The following is a 15335-nucleotide window of genomic DNA, read 5'->3' on the forward strand; positions in this document are numbered from 1 at the left end:
GAATAAAATAAGAGGCTGTCTTATTTGGGAATAAAATGGGAGGCGGGTTGTGCAGTTCCCAGCTTGACTTTTCCCTTTGACTTAGCAATCTTGGAGCCCCGAGATTTATTTTTCTTTCACGTTTTCATTCTTTGCTTTTAAAAATCTTTTGGAATAGGTATTTTAGAAGAAAATGAGTGATCTCAGGTTTCATCTGATCTCTCATGGTTTATTCCTAGACAGGTAGGTCTTGAGTCATTAGGCAGTCTCATTTTTTAGCAAGTTGTGAAGTCACATGTCTTTTCAAGAGAAAACAGAGGGAGAAAGGAAGAAAAACAACAACAAAAGAGCAATTCTGGAAAATCAATATAGGCCACATTACTCTGAAGTCCATACATGAGTAGGCAGGCATGAAAGTGGCTTATGTATGTAAGTAGGTCGTTGTTATTTTCTTCTGAAGTTTAAGTTGCCTAGCTTCAGTTTGAAGGGCTTTATGAAAGCACAGCCTGGTTTTTGGTGACTCCAAATTAGAAAAACATGGTGAAAAAAAGAAGGAAAAAAATGGAAAACATTATTTTGAAGACTTGTAGCCAAGAAAATTTAGAATTCAGTCCAAACTGTAGAAAATAATAAAAATTTAAAAACATTAGACAAGACTAGACTCTAACAACAGGAGTGCTATAGTTTTTGAAACAATTTTTCTCTCTCCAGTTTCCCATTTTTATGAAAGACAAATCATGGTAGGACTGCTTTGCTCTATTATACTTGGCCTAATCATTTGTATACAGTGCAACAAGAATCATTACTTTTTACATAGGCTTTTAAATTGCTTTGATGGAACTTCGTTCCATAGAAGGAATCTCAGATAAGACTTTTTTTAAAGCTGCACTGAGTTGGGTGATCCTCTCCTTTTGAGGTTCTAAGATAAAACCTGGGGCTCCTAGGCCTGCAGGAAATGACATTCTTTACTTATGACAGGTCAGGAACCCTGTACAGGGATTGTGTAGACAAGTTTGAGGCCAGTTTTCCCCAGGGATTTTTATTGGCTTTGTAAGTCAAGTTTGATTCCGTAAAGGAAAGCACACCATTCCAGTCAAAGCCTTGGTAAAATAAAAAGTTTCTTCAATTATGTCCTGTTATAAATGAAAACAGATTTTTATGGCACTTAGGCAAATAACTGCATTGCCATAAGTTGGGAATCCTCACAAATAGTTTCCGAATTCTAGAGAAATCAGGTAAAGAGAAAACAAATATGCTCCAGATTTTGTTCATAGGACTATACTTTGCTCAGTTTTTAGAAACTGTTATAAATAGCTTAAAAGTTTTCTTGACTCTGAAAAACAAAACAAAGGATCAGCAATGTTTTAAGCCAAAAGTTAAAAAGATTACTTCAGACTTCTATTAGTTTAGTTGATGCAGTTAATTCCTGTTCTGCTTGATAGTCATGAACATTTCAGCTCTCTATGAGTTCTGAAGTTTTTCTTCTATTCTGATGTCACAATTTCCAAAGTTATTGGAATCCTGCATTCAAGAGCACCTGTTAGAATTTCTTACTTTTTTTTTGAGTTGGAGTCTCGCACTGTTGCCTGGGCTAGAGTGCAGTGGCATGATCTCAGCTCACTGCAACCTCCGCCTCCCAAGTTCAAGCTATTCTCCTGACTCAGCCTCTTGAATAGCTGGGATTACAGGCACCCACCACCACACCTGGCTAATTTTTTGTATTTTTAGTAGAGACAGGGTTTCACTATGTTGGCCAGACTAGTCTTGAACTCATGACCTCATGATACACCTGACTTGGTCTCCCAATGTGCTAGTCTTACAGTCTTGAGCCATCATGTCCAGCCTCTCTGTTAGAGTTTTATAGCTGATTATAAAATCACCTTCTAAAGAGGACCAAAACAAGACAACATTTGTCCATGGATGACAAAAATGTTTTAGGGCAGCCATAGTTAAAGACAATTGACAAGTAAATTTGTTACTTCTGTGGCACATGATAATTTAACCTAACAATTATAATTATTACTGACAATGTACATTAAGTAATCTCAGAATTATAGGAGTTTCCCATCATTTTGGAACACATGCCAATAACATATTTATACAAATACACCCCTAAGAAAACCAAACACCATTTTATATCTGACAATGCTTTCTTTATAATTGTTATACCAACTAAGCCAAATATGCCATTTCTGGACTTTAGGGAACCTAATATCTTAAAGAACTAATTAGGTCAGAAAAATATGTAATTTATTATTTGATTTGGAATGTTTATTAAATATCAAAGGTTTAAAACACTTGATATCACAATATAGGATCACAGGTCACTGAAAAATAAGTCATTTTGTTTAACCAAAGTGATAACCCAAAGGAATTTTTTTAAAAAGGTGAAATCTTCATTCTTTGAGTTAGGAGACTTATTTTCCAAACAATAATCCCTAATAAAAACAGCAAGAAGCCAATTAAATTTGTTTTTTAAAATTTTATAAGCAATCTATAAAATTTTTAATCTTGACCATAAGGTATAACTTCCATAAGCCTTTTATAAACTTTATTAAGAAGTTGGCTAATGCTTCAAGAAAACCTTGTTACTTTGACATAGGAGCACATAGATGCTGGTCTCGCATCAATGTGCCTTTGACATTGATGATTTATTTATAGAGAAACTGGCCAGGTGCAGTGGATCATGCCTGTAATCCCAGCACTTTGGGAGGCCAAGGCAGGCAGATCATTTGCAGTCAGGAGTTTCAGACCAGGCTGACCAACATGGTGAAACCCCATCTCTACTAAAACACAAAAATTAGCCAGGCTTGGTGGTAGGTACCTGTAACCTCAGCTACTTGGGAGGCTGAGGCAGGAGAATCACTTGAACCCAGGTGCCAGAGATTGCAATGAGTTGAGATTGCAGCACTATACTCCAGCCTGGGTGACAGAGTGAGACTTCCTCTAAAAAAATTATGGAGAAGCTGAACTTATTTTATCTCTCAAAATTGGCCCTTACAATCTTGCACACCCACCTCTTTCTTGATAGTCCCCAGGCCTTGAGGAGTTGAATAGCTCAAATTTCTGGCCTTGTGTCTCAGGAATGCAGTTTATTTTGATTGACATTTTCTGCAGGGCCTAAAGATGGGGCTTTAATTGCTATCAGGACTTGGTTTTCTTTTTAAGTCCAGGAGTCAAAGCCTGTAATTCAGTGTTACAAGTACTTTAAAAGCGCATGCAGAGAGATACACGATTTAATAACTTTAATTAAAAAGTTTTAAAATTTCAGTTTTTTAAAGCAAACCAAAACCTAATAATATTATGACAACTTGATCATATAAAAGTTTTTGGTTTTTAAAAAAACAAATCCTCTTATAATGACTTACACAGATCATTCATGACATGCTTGGATTTTCCAGTTTGTCCTGAGCATCCCTCTTTCTTACACAACCAGTCATTTTTCTCTAGGACTAAATTTACTATACAAGACTCTTCCTCCTATGAAATTATTTCTCTTTAATCTTTCTTACCAAAAAAAAGAAAAAACCCTCATTATTTTTATAACTTTTTCTTATATCCCTCCTATTTCCTGGTTCCTGTTACCTTGTTTTATACATGATCTTTAAATAAGCTTTGAATTAGACAAAAATTGTTCTTCTTTTTTTGAAATGCCATACCTTTTCTTTAAGAAAGAATGTTTTCCTACAAATATATTTTTATTAGAAAATAACCAAATAATGAAATATCTATTATTTAATTTAACTTTGGATTCTAAATTATGGCAAGTTTGTCTACAAGTATTTATCCCATTACATTTACCTAATTATTTTAATTGTTTACCTAGATTATTTGTGAAAACTGTGATAGTCATCATTTAAAGTTATGGAAGCACCATTGCAAAATTATAACTGAGACAGTGAAAAATATTTGACCTTACTGACTCCATGTCCTTGTTTATTCCTGGGCATAGGCTGAACTCACTTTGGGAGGAACTCAGTTTATAATGTAGCTTTGAAACAAAAACAATAACAGTCCTTTCCCAAAACAAGCCTCACTGCTTGTGGACTAGACTGCCTACAGCCAGAGATTACAAGTTATGGTAATCTTACTAAAGTCAAGATGTAGCTATTTTTATTAAACCAATATCAATGTCTTATTTATTAAAGATTACACAAGTAAAGATCATTCTGTTTTTGGCTAGGATAATAGTTTTGTAATCCCTGTGTCAAATTTTGTCACCTTTTAGTATTTGGCAGGGACAGGCATGAAATTACTTGATTAATAAATTCAAATGAAAATGTATGCTGGCAGTTCTTAAAACATTTCTGATATTACTTTACCAATAATTTTAAGGTTAGCTTAAGATTTTACTTAAGTTACATAAAGTTGAAAAAGCATTTGACTAGTCTTTTCTTTTTTCCTGATAAAGTATTTGATTCAAGTGCTTTTATTTTTCTTTAAGCAAATTAATTAGAGCTCTTTTATATATTTTCAGTAGTAAAACATTGTGTATACAACACATAAATACAAAGAGGTGTTAGGCATGCTGATAGAAGTACATCTTATAGATTCACAAAAATCTTTTTTTTCTTCTATCTTAGACTTCAGATTCTTGATAACCTGTTTCACAACCCTAGGCAGTTGTCAGTTAAATAGCCTTAAATTTGCATATTAAAGAAAACAACTCAGGTGAAAAATGTAATAGCAAAAACTACATTATAAGGTATGGAGAGAAAAAGTCTGGTGTGCTAGAGGGAGATTAAAGGTAGTTGCCAAATAAAACATAAAATTATACAAATCTGTCATAGGATTGTATAAGGAGACTAATTTTATTTACATAGGGACTGCCTGTCTTAACTGGATGTCTGAGCTTTGGGCAGAGCCCACACTGAGTCCTGAGTTTCCAAAAATGGAGAATTTTTGGAGGCTAGATCATGTGATGTTTTTACAGTGCACTTAAAACAAATTTTTTAAAAAACAAAGACATTACACTCTTCTTTACAAACCCAAGTAGCCTCTGTTGCAGTCACTATTTTAATAAATAAATCAGGTGACACAATACAAAATCAAGCAGTTTAAAAGCTGAGATGAACTTGTCTGTTTACACTCTTGTGGTTCCATAAGGAAAAACAGGTTTCTCCCCAAAGGGAGACTAGCACCTTCTCTGTTTTTGTTAAAGAACCCTGGGCTATTATAAACTATTTTAGGTCCCTCATGCAGCAGTGGGTGTAAGAGAAAGGAGAGACAGCAGAAGTAAATGAATAAAGCAGGATTTAGTCAACTGAGAAGAAAAAAACTTTTGCTTAAAAAAGGACAAGGTCCTAAGAGACAGAAACAAAACAAAACACGAAGGCCTTTTAAACACAAACATACACACATATGCATATATATACACACATCTTGGATGTAAGCTTTTTTAATCATTGAGATCCTTAAAAAAAAACTTTTAAAATTTTATTACCATATTTTAGCTAGGACAAATTGTGGTTATTACAGAAGTACCAAGTATCAAACCAGAAAGGGCTTTATTTCAGAACCAAAAGCCAGGCTGTCATGGTGGAAAAAAGAAGGCAGGACCTTAGCTATCAAACTGCAACGTGGGGTAACAGCTTTCAGTTGCTTTCAGTTTGGCTTGGCTAGCAAAAGGATGGCCTTGTTATGTAAACAAGGCCTCGTCAGTAGTCAAAAGAAAAAATATTTCCTTTTTTTTTTCATAATTTTGGAAATTTCCTTTGGATTTGATCAAGTCAGGTGGAGTTGATGAAACCCATTGGGAAAAAGATTGAAACAACAACAAAAACAGAAACAATCAACAATAAAAATTATTAAGCAAAACAAATGATTGCACAACTTATGTGGTCACTAGGTGCTCTAAGGGCAAAAAGAAATGAATGCCAGCTGGATGTTAATCATAACTTTAGCCAAGATAAACCCCAATTCAGTTACTTACTTAGGGATGAGTCTCAGGCTATAGACTGCTCTCTACCATCCTAAGAAAAAGGGGAAAAAAACCCCTCATCTTCCCTGTTGGAAGTGAGTGCAAACTCCATAAAGGAGTTACCTGCCTTCCATCATCACGGAAACAGGAAATCTTGCCTTCCTTGTGGGAAGCAAGTAAAACTCAAAAAAAAAAAGAGGAGGGGTACAGAAAAATAAACTTTAGATCTTGACCAAATTTTGGGAGAACAAGGATTCTCTGGAAGAGGTGCTCTCAGACCTCAGTAAATCGCCCTATTGGTTTTGAAGCAGGAGCGGCCACAAGAAACAGACTTTTTGGACACCGAACTAGGAAGGAAGAAGTAATTTATTTCAGCCGGGAACAAGGTGACATAGTTGTCTAACAGCCAAGCTCATCTAACAAAAAGAAGCTCTGCCTTTATACAGGCTTACAACTCTAGATATTATACATGAAAGGGTTTGGTCGATGGAGTAGGAGGGGTGTGGGGGTTTGATCTTGTTTAAGTGAAAACAATGCCTTCCAGAAAGATTCCCCCATATTATGCATGCCATCTATGGGAAGGCAATTAAGGAGGTGCCAGTTGGCCAGCCTTTTCTTCTATTGAAATGCAGTGTGGAAGTCAAGGGGGAGCTGATCTTAGATGCTTGGGTCTCTTTCCTCAGTTTGAGTCATAAAATTAGCTCATGCTGGTGCCAAGCACCGATAAAAGATTTGTCAAAGGTCAGGGGTACCTCCACTCAGAATCCCTTCATGGTTGCCAAAATGTGAGCCCCCAAAATCTGAGATAGGTCTCAGTTAATTTAAAAATTTTATTTTGCCACGGCTGAAGATTCATAACCATGACACAGACTCAGGAGGTCCTGATGACATGTGCCCAAGAGAGTCAGGGCACAGTTTGGTTTTATATATTCTAGGGAGATATGAGACATCAATCGACATATGCGAGATGAACATTGGTTCGATTTGGAAAGGCAGGACAACTCAAAGCAAAGGTGGGAAGACCCAAAGTGGGCAGGGCTTCCAGGTCATGGGTAGTTAAGAGACAAATGAGTTTTTGAGTTTCTGTTTAGCCTCTCCAAAGGAGGTAATCAGATATGCATTTGTCTCAATGCATGAGATAAACAAATGGGCATAGGAGTGACTTTGAAAGAATGGGAGGCATATTGGCCCTAAGGAGTTCCCAGCTTGACTTTTCCATTTAGCTTAGTGATTTGCGGGTCCCAAGATTTATTTCCCCTTTACAAAGATAACATATCAACTCAACATGAGATTTATTTAGTTAGTAGTTTATAGACATTCTGCCTCTATGCTAATATTGTATAGTCTCTTTATATTATACAATTTTTCATTCTGTATTCTCAGCTTCCTGTGCTTCCCAGAATTCCATCATCTGACCGCCATCCTAGAAGGCATTCTCATGAGGACCAGGAATTCCGATGCCGATCATCTGACCGTCTCCCTAGAAGGCATTCTCATGAGGACCAGGAATTTCGATGCCGTAGCCACATGCGGGATTGCAGAAAATACTCAGAGGATGGATCATTCAAGGAGCCGCTGGAATCAAAAGGAAGATCCCATTCCAAAATTGAGAAATTTTCTGAGTCCTTTGAACAGCAACTGTGCTTTAGAACCAAACGTTCTGCCTCTTTGGTATGTAACAGAGCTACTGAATATTTAAGCCGCTTTAGAAAAGGAAATCCAAAGGTTTTGTTCTCTTTAAGTTAGAGGGGAACAAATGTAACTTCTTCACTTACAACTTGGTAATAAGGTCTTTGAAAAGTAACACTCAGTTTAACATAACCCAGAATGAATTTTTTAAAATTATTATTTATAATTGAGGACATCTGGTATAGGAAGAGTTCCTGGAACATATTTGTTACCAAGGTCTCCTAGTTTTTCTTTTTTCTTTTCTTTTCAATTTCTTTCTTTCTTTCTTTTCCTTTCTTTCTTTCTTTCTCTCTCTCTCTTTCTTTCTTTCTTTCTTTCTTTCTTTTCTTTCTTTCTCTCTCTCTCTTTCCTTTCTTTCTTTCTTTCCTTTCTTTCTTTCTCTCTCTCTCTCTTTCTTTCTTTCTTTCTTTCTTTCTCTCTCTCTCTCTCTCTTTCTTTCTTTCTTTCTTTTCTTTCTTTCTTCTTTTCTTTCTTTTTTTTTTTCTTTCTTTCTTCTTTCAGATAGGATCTCACTCTGTGCCCAGGCTGGAGTGCAGTGGCCTGATCATGGCTCACTACAGCCTCGAACTGCTGGTCTCAAGTGATCCTCCTACCTCAGCCTCCTGAGTAGCCGGGACTGGAGGCATGTGCCACCATGCCTGACTAAATTTTAAACTCTTTTTTTCTAGAGACAGGGTCTTGTTATGTTGCCCAGGCTGGTTTCAAACTTCTGGGCTCAAGCAGTGCTCCTGCCTCGGCCTCCCAAAGTGCTAGGATTCCAGGTGTGAGCCACCACACTCAGCCCCCTAGTTTCTTGAGCCTCCTTTCATCAATCTTATAAATAATTGTAACTCCTTCCTTTTTTTACAATTTGGAAAAAAACAAAACAAAACACTGCCCCTATGGCTTCTCTCATTTCTTTCTTTTTTGAGGTGGAGTCTAGCTCTGTCACCTAGGTTGGAGTGCAGTGGCGCGATCTCGGCTCACTGCAACCTCTGCCTCCTGGGTTCAAGCGATTCTGATTCTCTTGCCTCAGCCTCCCGAGTAGCTGAGACTACAGGCATGAACCACCACGCCCAGCTAATTTTTGTATTTTTAGTAGAGACGGGATTTCACCATGTTGGCCAGGCTGGTCTCGAACTCTTGACCTTGTGATCTTCACGCCTCGGCCTCTCAAAGTTCTGGGATTACAGGTGTGAGCCACCGCACTGGCTGGCTTCTCTCCTTTCATATGTAATCCACTAGGAAATAGTCCATGATGGTGTTTTGTTCCCCTGTACTTAAAAAAAACACAAGAACGAATAAACACTGCCTGGTAGGTATCCAGGAATAGGAGTGGGCCAGGTGCTCACAGTGACCTCACGAGAGTCTAAGTAAAGCAAAAAGAAGAGACGGCATGAAATGGGGAGAAGAATAGAAACTCCATTGGTGATACTAAACTTCGTACATGAGGTAATAAACTAAAGATCAATTAATGTGCGGTAGTTTCAACTCTGCTGCATGCTCACTGACTGGCCTTGAACAAAATGCTTCTTTTTTTCGTAGGTCTTTGGTTTTCTTGTTTTATTTTGCAAAACAGGAATAATAACGGGTTGCTGCCATGCAGTAGACAAAGCAAATAATTGAACCTAAGTGTAATGACTCCTGGTTCTGGTGCTAGACTCTGTGAGTGCACTGTGAAGACACCCGGTGCTTTGCATTTCATTGTCCATCTGAGCACAGTGCTCTCTACCTAGCAGACTGGCTGTTGGGACTGTCACTGTGTATCTTTGCCTGGCTGATGATTAGAGGAACAAGGAAGGGAGAATAGTGAACAGTTGTCATTTTACTGTATCTAAACCTTATTATTAAGAATTCCTGTAATCCCAGCACTTTGGGAGGTTGAGTCCAGAGGGTCCTTTGAGGCTAGGAATTTGAGACCAACCTGGGCAAACTAGTGAGATCCCGTATCTATGAAAATAAAAAAAAAAAAAAATTAGCCAGGCGTGGTGGCCTGCCTCTGTATTCCTCACTGCTTGGGAGGCTGAGGTGGGAGGATCCCTTGCACCTGGGTTTGAGACTGCAGTCAGCTATGATTGGAGATTGGAGCCATTGTTCTATAACCAGCCTGGGCAATAGAGCAAGACTCTCAAAAAAAAAAAAAAGAATTTCTGTTTTGTCTTTTTAAAAAATATTGTTTGTTTTCATATTGTCTCAGGCCTAGAGAAATGTTGTTAAGACTAAGACAAAGAATTCCCATACACCCTTCCCCTAGATTACCTCCGAATGTTCATATGTCTGTATTTGCCTACACAATCTCTCCTCCCATATCCAAACACAGGCACAAGAACATTCTCTGACATAAACACAATGCAATCATTAAACTAAAAAAAATTAATACTGATATAATACTATTAACGCTAATCTATAAACCTGATTTATATTTTTTGCCAGTTCTCCCAATAATATTCTTTATAGTGAAATTTGAAATCATGTTGCTACCCATGTTCATGTCTCTGATGTCTATTTTACCCTGGAGCACTTTCTCAGTCTTTCCTTGTATTTCATGACATTAGCATTTTCTGAAGAGTAAGGCCAGTTATTTTTTAAAATGAGCCTCAGTTTGGGCTGGGAGTCCAAGACCAGCCTGGTCAACAGGGTGAAACCCTGTCTCTACTAAAAAATACAAAAATTAGCCACACATGGTGGTCTGCACCTGTAATCCCAGCTACTTGGGAGGCTGAGACAGGAGAATTGGTGGAAGCCGGGAGGTGGAGGCTGTAGTTAGCTGAGCAACTACATTGCACTTTAGCCTGAGCAACAGAGAATGACTCCATCTCAAAAAAATAATAATAATAAAAAAGAAAAATAAAAAAATAAAAAAAGAATGAGCCTCAGTTTGAATTTTTCTGATATTTCCATATGATTAGATTCAGTTTATGAATCTTTTGCAAGAATAAAACAAAAGTGAGATAATCCCTGTTTTAAAACCGACATGTTAAAATGTATCTTAATTCAGGAGACTTACTCAACTCAAATCCTTCCTGGAACAAGGTACTGTATAAATATCTCTTGAAAAAAAAATGTAATCTGAACAGTTCTTTATTGATTCTAATGGCTTCAGAAATTAAAACACACACACACACACACACACACACACACACACACACACACACACACAATGTTGCTCTGTCGCCCAGGCTGGAGTGCAGTGATGCAATCTCGACTCACTGCAACCTCTATTTCCCTGTTCAAGTGATTCTCCTGCCTCAGCCTCCTGGGTAGCTGGGATTATAGGCACCCACCACCACACCTGGCTAATTTTTGTATTTTTACTAGAGACAGGGTTTCACCATGCTGGCCAGGCTGGCCTCGAAACCTGACCTCAAGTGATCCGCCTGCCTCGGCCTCCTGAAGTGCTGGGATTACAGGCGTGAGCCACCACTCCTGGCCCAGAAAGGCTTTTGTTTAACAACTCATAATCCATCTGCTAATATTATTATAAGCCCAAAAAGTATATAAACATAAAGTCATTTTGCTTAAAGAGATATTCATCATCTTATCTGTAAAATATAAAGTATGCTTGTTGCATTCATTTTCCACGTTCTTCCTTTCCACGTTCCAAGATAATTAGGGAAGGATTTTCAACTTTTTAAACTCAAAAACTCTTTTTCACAGTTATATATAATAACTAGAAACCTGTTAAGAATTTATAAAGTTATTTTAAAATTTGCATATTATATAACTACTTTTAAATTAAATATTTTATATCAGTTTTTAAAGAGTACATTATAAAATCTTAATGAAAAATTAGAAATTCAGAACATACACAGATACACTTCAACTTTTCCCTATTTGACTATCTACACACTTTCCTAAGGCTAACTACATTAGAAATTGTTCTTTTTCAGCAAATTTAAAACTGATTTATATAGCCTTTTGTTTGGGTACCGAAGGTATACTAATAGCTAGTTTGAAATTTTACATAGTTTGACATAGTCAGAAACTGTTTTTGTGGCCTGATCATGACCAACAATGTTAAATTCTTTCATTTTGATATTTAAAAATTCAGTTGACTGATACTGATAATTTTCACATTTAGTTTCTAAGTGATGTGATAAAAGTAGTTTAGAGCATTATTTACAAGCATTTCTCAGATAGTCTTTAATCATCACTCGATTTTCTCGTTGTTATACCATTTTGGTAAGGGACCTTCATGACTGCATTAACATTGTGGAGTGGCTGACACCACTGTGGTAAACAGATGCCTCCGTAACTCTCAACTAGCGCAGCTGAGCAAGCATGACCTTGCTCATGTGACTGCCACTCACCATTGCATAAACTCCCGTGATAGATACCCAGGGGTTTCCCAACATTTCTAGTTCAAATAGGAGAGGAGTGTTGATTTTGCTTGTTTATTTTTTAAAAACAGAAGCATAAGTAGATAGCGTTGCCACATATATCAATGCCATTGTTTTGATAATTCTTTTGAAAGGCACCCTCTGGCCACACAAACTAAAGAAGTAACCCCCACCTCCCCCGCCCCGGAGGTCCTTATCATATTCCTCTGTTTCCAGTTACCATTGCACTTATCCCTATTGATTATTCTTTCATTTCCTTTTAGCCTTGTTGATCACTTGTATCCTTCCACCTCAGTGTAATATCTAGGAAGTAGTTCTATTTAGTGTCATATCTCCTGATCCTACAACAGTTGTATATGTTCAACTAATCAGTGAATAATGTGGAATTCCGGGGACACATGTTGGGGGAGTGTAAATCCGGCTGAGTGTCATTCCTTAACACTTCATTCTTCCCACAGTTCTCACATCAACCTTTAGTGCAAACTCTACTATTAATGTAATTTAAGAAAGTGAACATAGAGAGCTAAGAATCATTCCACGTGTGATCTCACTCACCACTTTCCTTTTCAAATAACACCAGGAAACTATTAATTTCATTGTGCTATGAAATCACACCCCTCAGTATGTTCAGAGACACAGTGGCAGGCATGTGTAGGTTATACTTCCTTCCCAGACCATCGGCTGGTGCCCAAGCTCCGCTATGTCTTTTCTTTGTGACCAAAACCTTTAACAACATCCTTAGGTTTATGCTAATTTATTTCTAGGAACCAAGATATGGAAGTCTGTTAAACCATCAGGGCTTTCTTCGTGTCTGATTATTAAGAGAAATGTGGAGTGTTACCAGCTGCTTGTGAATTTTTTTTACCTGTTTCTAATCTTTCCCTTTCAGGGACCTGAAAGCAGAAAGGAGAGAAATGAAAGAGAATGCCTGAGAATGGAGATAAAATCCCGAAAGAAAGTAGAAGAGGAAGGAAGCTCCAGGAAAGAAGAACATGGAGACGCACACATGGCTCCCCTGTTTGAAAAAGGGCCTGAATAGTATTCCGCTTCCGCATCCTGACATCACATGCGACTGTTTTATTGTTTTTTCTTTGAGCCCTAATACACCATTTCGAGATATGGATGGGGGTGGTGGGGACAGTGAGGAGCAGCTGTAAAAAGCAACTGCAGATGCTGAGTGAGTGCAGCGGGCAGGGTATGTAGCTGTTCCAAGATGTCTTGCATCATACCTTAATTGCTCCTGGCATCTTAGTTGAGGGTACAATCTGCTTGGTTGCCCTTTTATGGAAATAAAGAGAATAACAGGTACTTTAATAGAATAAAGACAAATTTGAAAATGTAATATAAGATATTTAAAGAGCCACCCACATAGCTTCCCCAACCCTTCTTACACATCAACTCACAAATCATCTTAAATAAAAGTCATTGGTATGACTCTTGAGTTTACTTTCTTATCAGAAGTAATTATGTAAGTATGCCTCATGGCCATCATTTAAGGAGAGCTGGTAATTAACATGCCAAGGACTATGCTGGATGCTTTAATGCATTACCTAAAATAAGCTTCACCACTCTGAGGTGGGACCTTGTATTAGGATTCTCCAGAGAGAAAGAACCAATAGGATAGGGATAAAGATAGATAGAGATAGAGATAAATAGAGACAGAGGCATGTGAGAGAGGATGTATTAGGGGAATTGGCTTACGTGATATGGAGGCAGAGAAATCCCAACATAAACTGTCTCCAGGCGAGAGAACCAAGGAAACCCGTAGTGTGGCTCAGTTCAAGCTCAAAGCCTCAGAACCAGGGAAGCCAGGAGGGTGGCTTGGTCCAAATTTGAAAGCCTCAGAACCAGGGAAGCTGATGATATAACTTTTAGTCCTAGGCTGAAGGTAGGGTAGGGGAGAGTCACTGGTGCAAGTCTGGGACTCAAAAGGCCACACAGAACCTGCAGTTCTAATGTCCAAGGCAGGAAAAAAGGGCATCCCAGCTTTGGTGGTGGGGTGGGGGGAGAGAGACAGAGAGAGAGAGAGAGAGAGAGAGAGAGAGAGACAGAGAGAGACAGAGAGAGAGAGAGAGAGAGAATTCTCTTTTCCTCGGCCTTTTTCATCTATCCAGGTCTTCAGCCAGTTGGTACCTGCCCACATTGGGTGAAGGTGGATCTTCCTTACTCAGTCTACTGATTCAAATGCCCATTTCTTCCAGAATCACTTTAACAGACACACCTGTGCAGAAAGAAATAATACTTTACCAGCTGTCTGGATGTCCCTTAATCCAGTCAAGCTGGCACCTAACATTAACCATCAGAGAACGATTTTTCCCTGCACTTTCTAGATATAAAACAAAATTTAGAGAGTTCTGTAGCTTTCTGGTGTGGTGGCAGAATTAGGGCCAGAGCCCAGTTCATTCCGATGCCAGAGCTCATAATCCTGATGTGAGGCTGGACCTTAATTCCCTTTAGTAGCTGGTTCTGAGCTGGTACGTGTGTGATGTGCATGTGAATGTGATGTCAGTGAGAAGGGCAGAAGCGGGTAGGTTGCAGTTTTGGTTACATGGGTGAAGACTGATCGCTGAGGTCAGCTTTATGCTCTGGGTTTTAACTTTATGGAACTCTGTCACTAATTGTTTTCCCCTGAAAGCAAAGATGCTGGAATTCTCTAATGCTCTGTTTATTCCTCATCTGTCTTGGATATTCAAATGCCCAAGGGCAGCTATATTCTCTATTTCATGAAGAGGAAAATCCCCCCAAAATATTACTCATAACTAATACTGTAATTAATTACTTATGTAAGCACTGACTTTGACTTAGTAGAAATAAAAAGGAAGAGGGATGTGTTAGTTTGCTCTCACACTGCTATAAAGAACTGCCCAAGCCTGGGTAACTTACAAATAAAAGAGGTTTAATTGACTCACAGTTCTGCATGGCTGAGAAGGACTCAGAAAACTTACAATCATGGTGAAAGGGGAAGGGTAAGCAAAGATCTTCACACGGTGGTAGGAAAGAGAGAGCTAGCAAAAGCAGGAAAGACTGCCTTATAAAACCATCAGATCTCATGAGAACTCATCATGAGAACAGCATGGGGGAAACCACCCCCATGATCCTCCCACCAGGTCCCTCCCTTGCCAAGGGATTATGAGGATTATGATTCAAGATGAGATTTGGGTGGGGACACGGCCAAACCATATCATTCCACCCCAGCCCCTCCCAAATCTCACGTCCTCACATTTCAAAACACAATCATGCCTTCCCAACAAAGTCTTAATTCTTTCCAGCATTAAACCCAAAAGTCCAAGCCCAAAATCTCATCTGAAGGCAAGTCCCTTCTACCTATGAGCCTGTAAAATCAAAAGCAAGACAGTTATTTCCAAGATACAATGAGGGTACAGCCATTGGATAAATGCCCCCATTCCAAATGGGAGAAATTGGCCAAA

The 15335-nt window shown here is 38.3% G+C and overlaps 1 protein-coding gene across 1 annotated transcript in view; it reads left to right on the plus strand.

Moving 5' to 3' along the window:
* Positions 1–13353, plus strand: part of LNP1 (leukemia NUP98 fusion partner 1) — a 27826-nt gene extending 14473 nt beyond the window's left edge. The window contains exons 2-3 of the mRNA XM_017506339.2: positions 7283–7570; positions 12797–13353. Of these exons, the coding sequence (XP_017361828.1) occupies positions 7283–7570; positions 12797–12946 (438 nt within the window). The 3' untranslated portion in view covers positions 12947–13353. The remainder of the gene's footprint in view (positions 1–7282; positions 7571–12796) is intronic.
* The last annotated feature ends 1982 nt before the right edge of the window (positions 13354–15335 follow it).

The sequence above is a fragment of the Cebus imitator genome, unplaced genomic scaffold, assembly GCF_001604975.1.
Source record: "Cebus imitator isolate Cc_AM_T3 unplaced genomic scaffold, Cebus_imitator-1.0 Scaffold354, whole genome shotgun sequence".
Lineage (NCBI taxonomy): Eukaryota > Metazoa > Chordata > Mammalia > Primates > Cebidae > Cebus > Cebus imitator.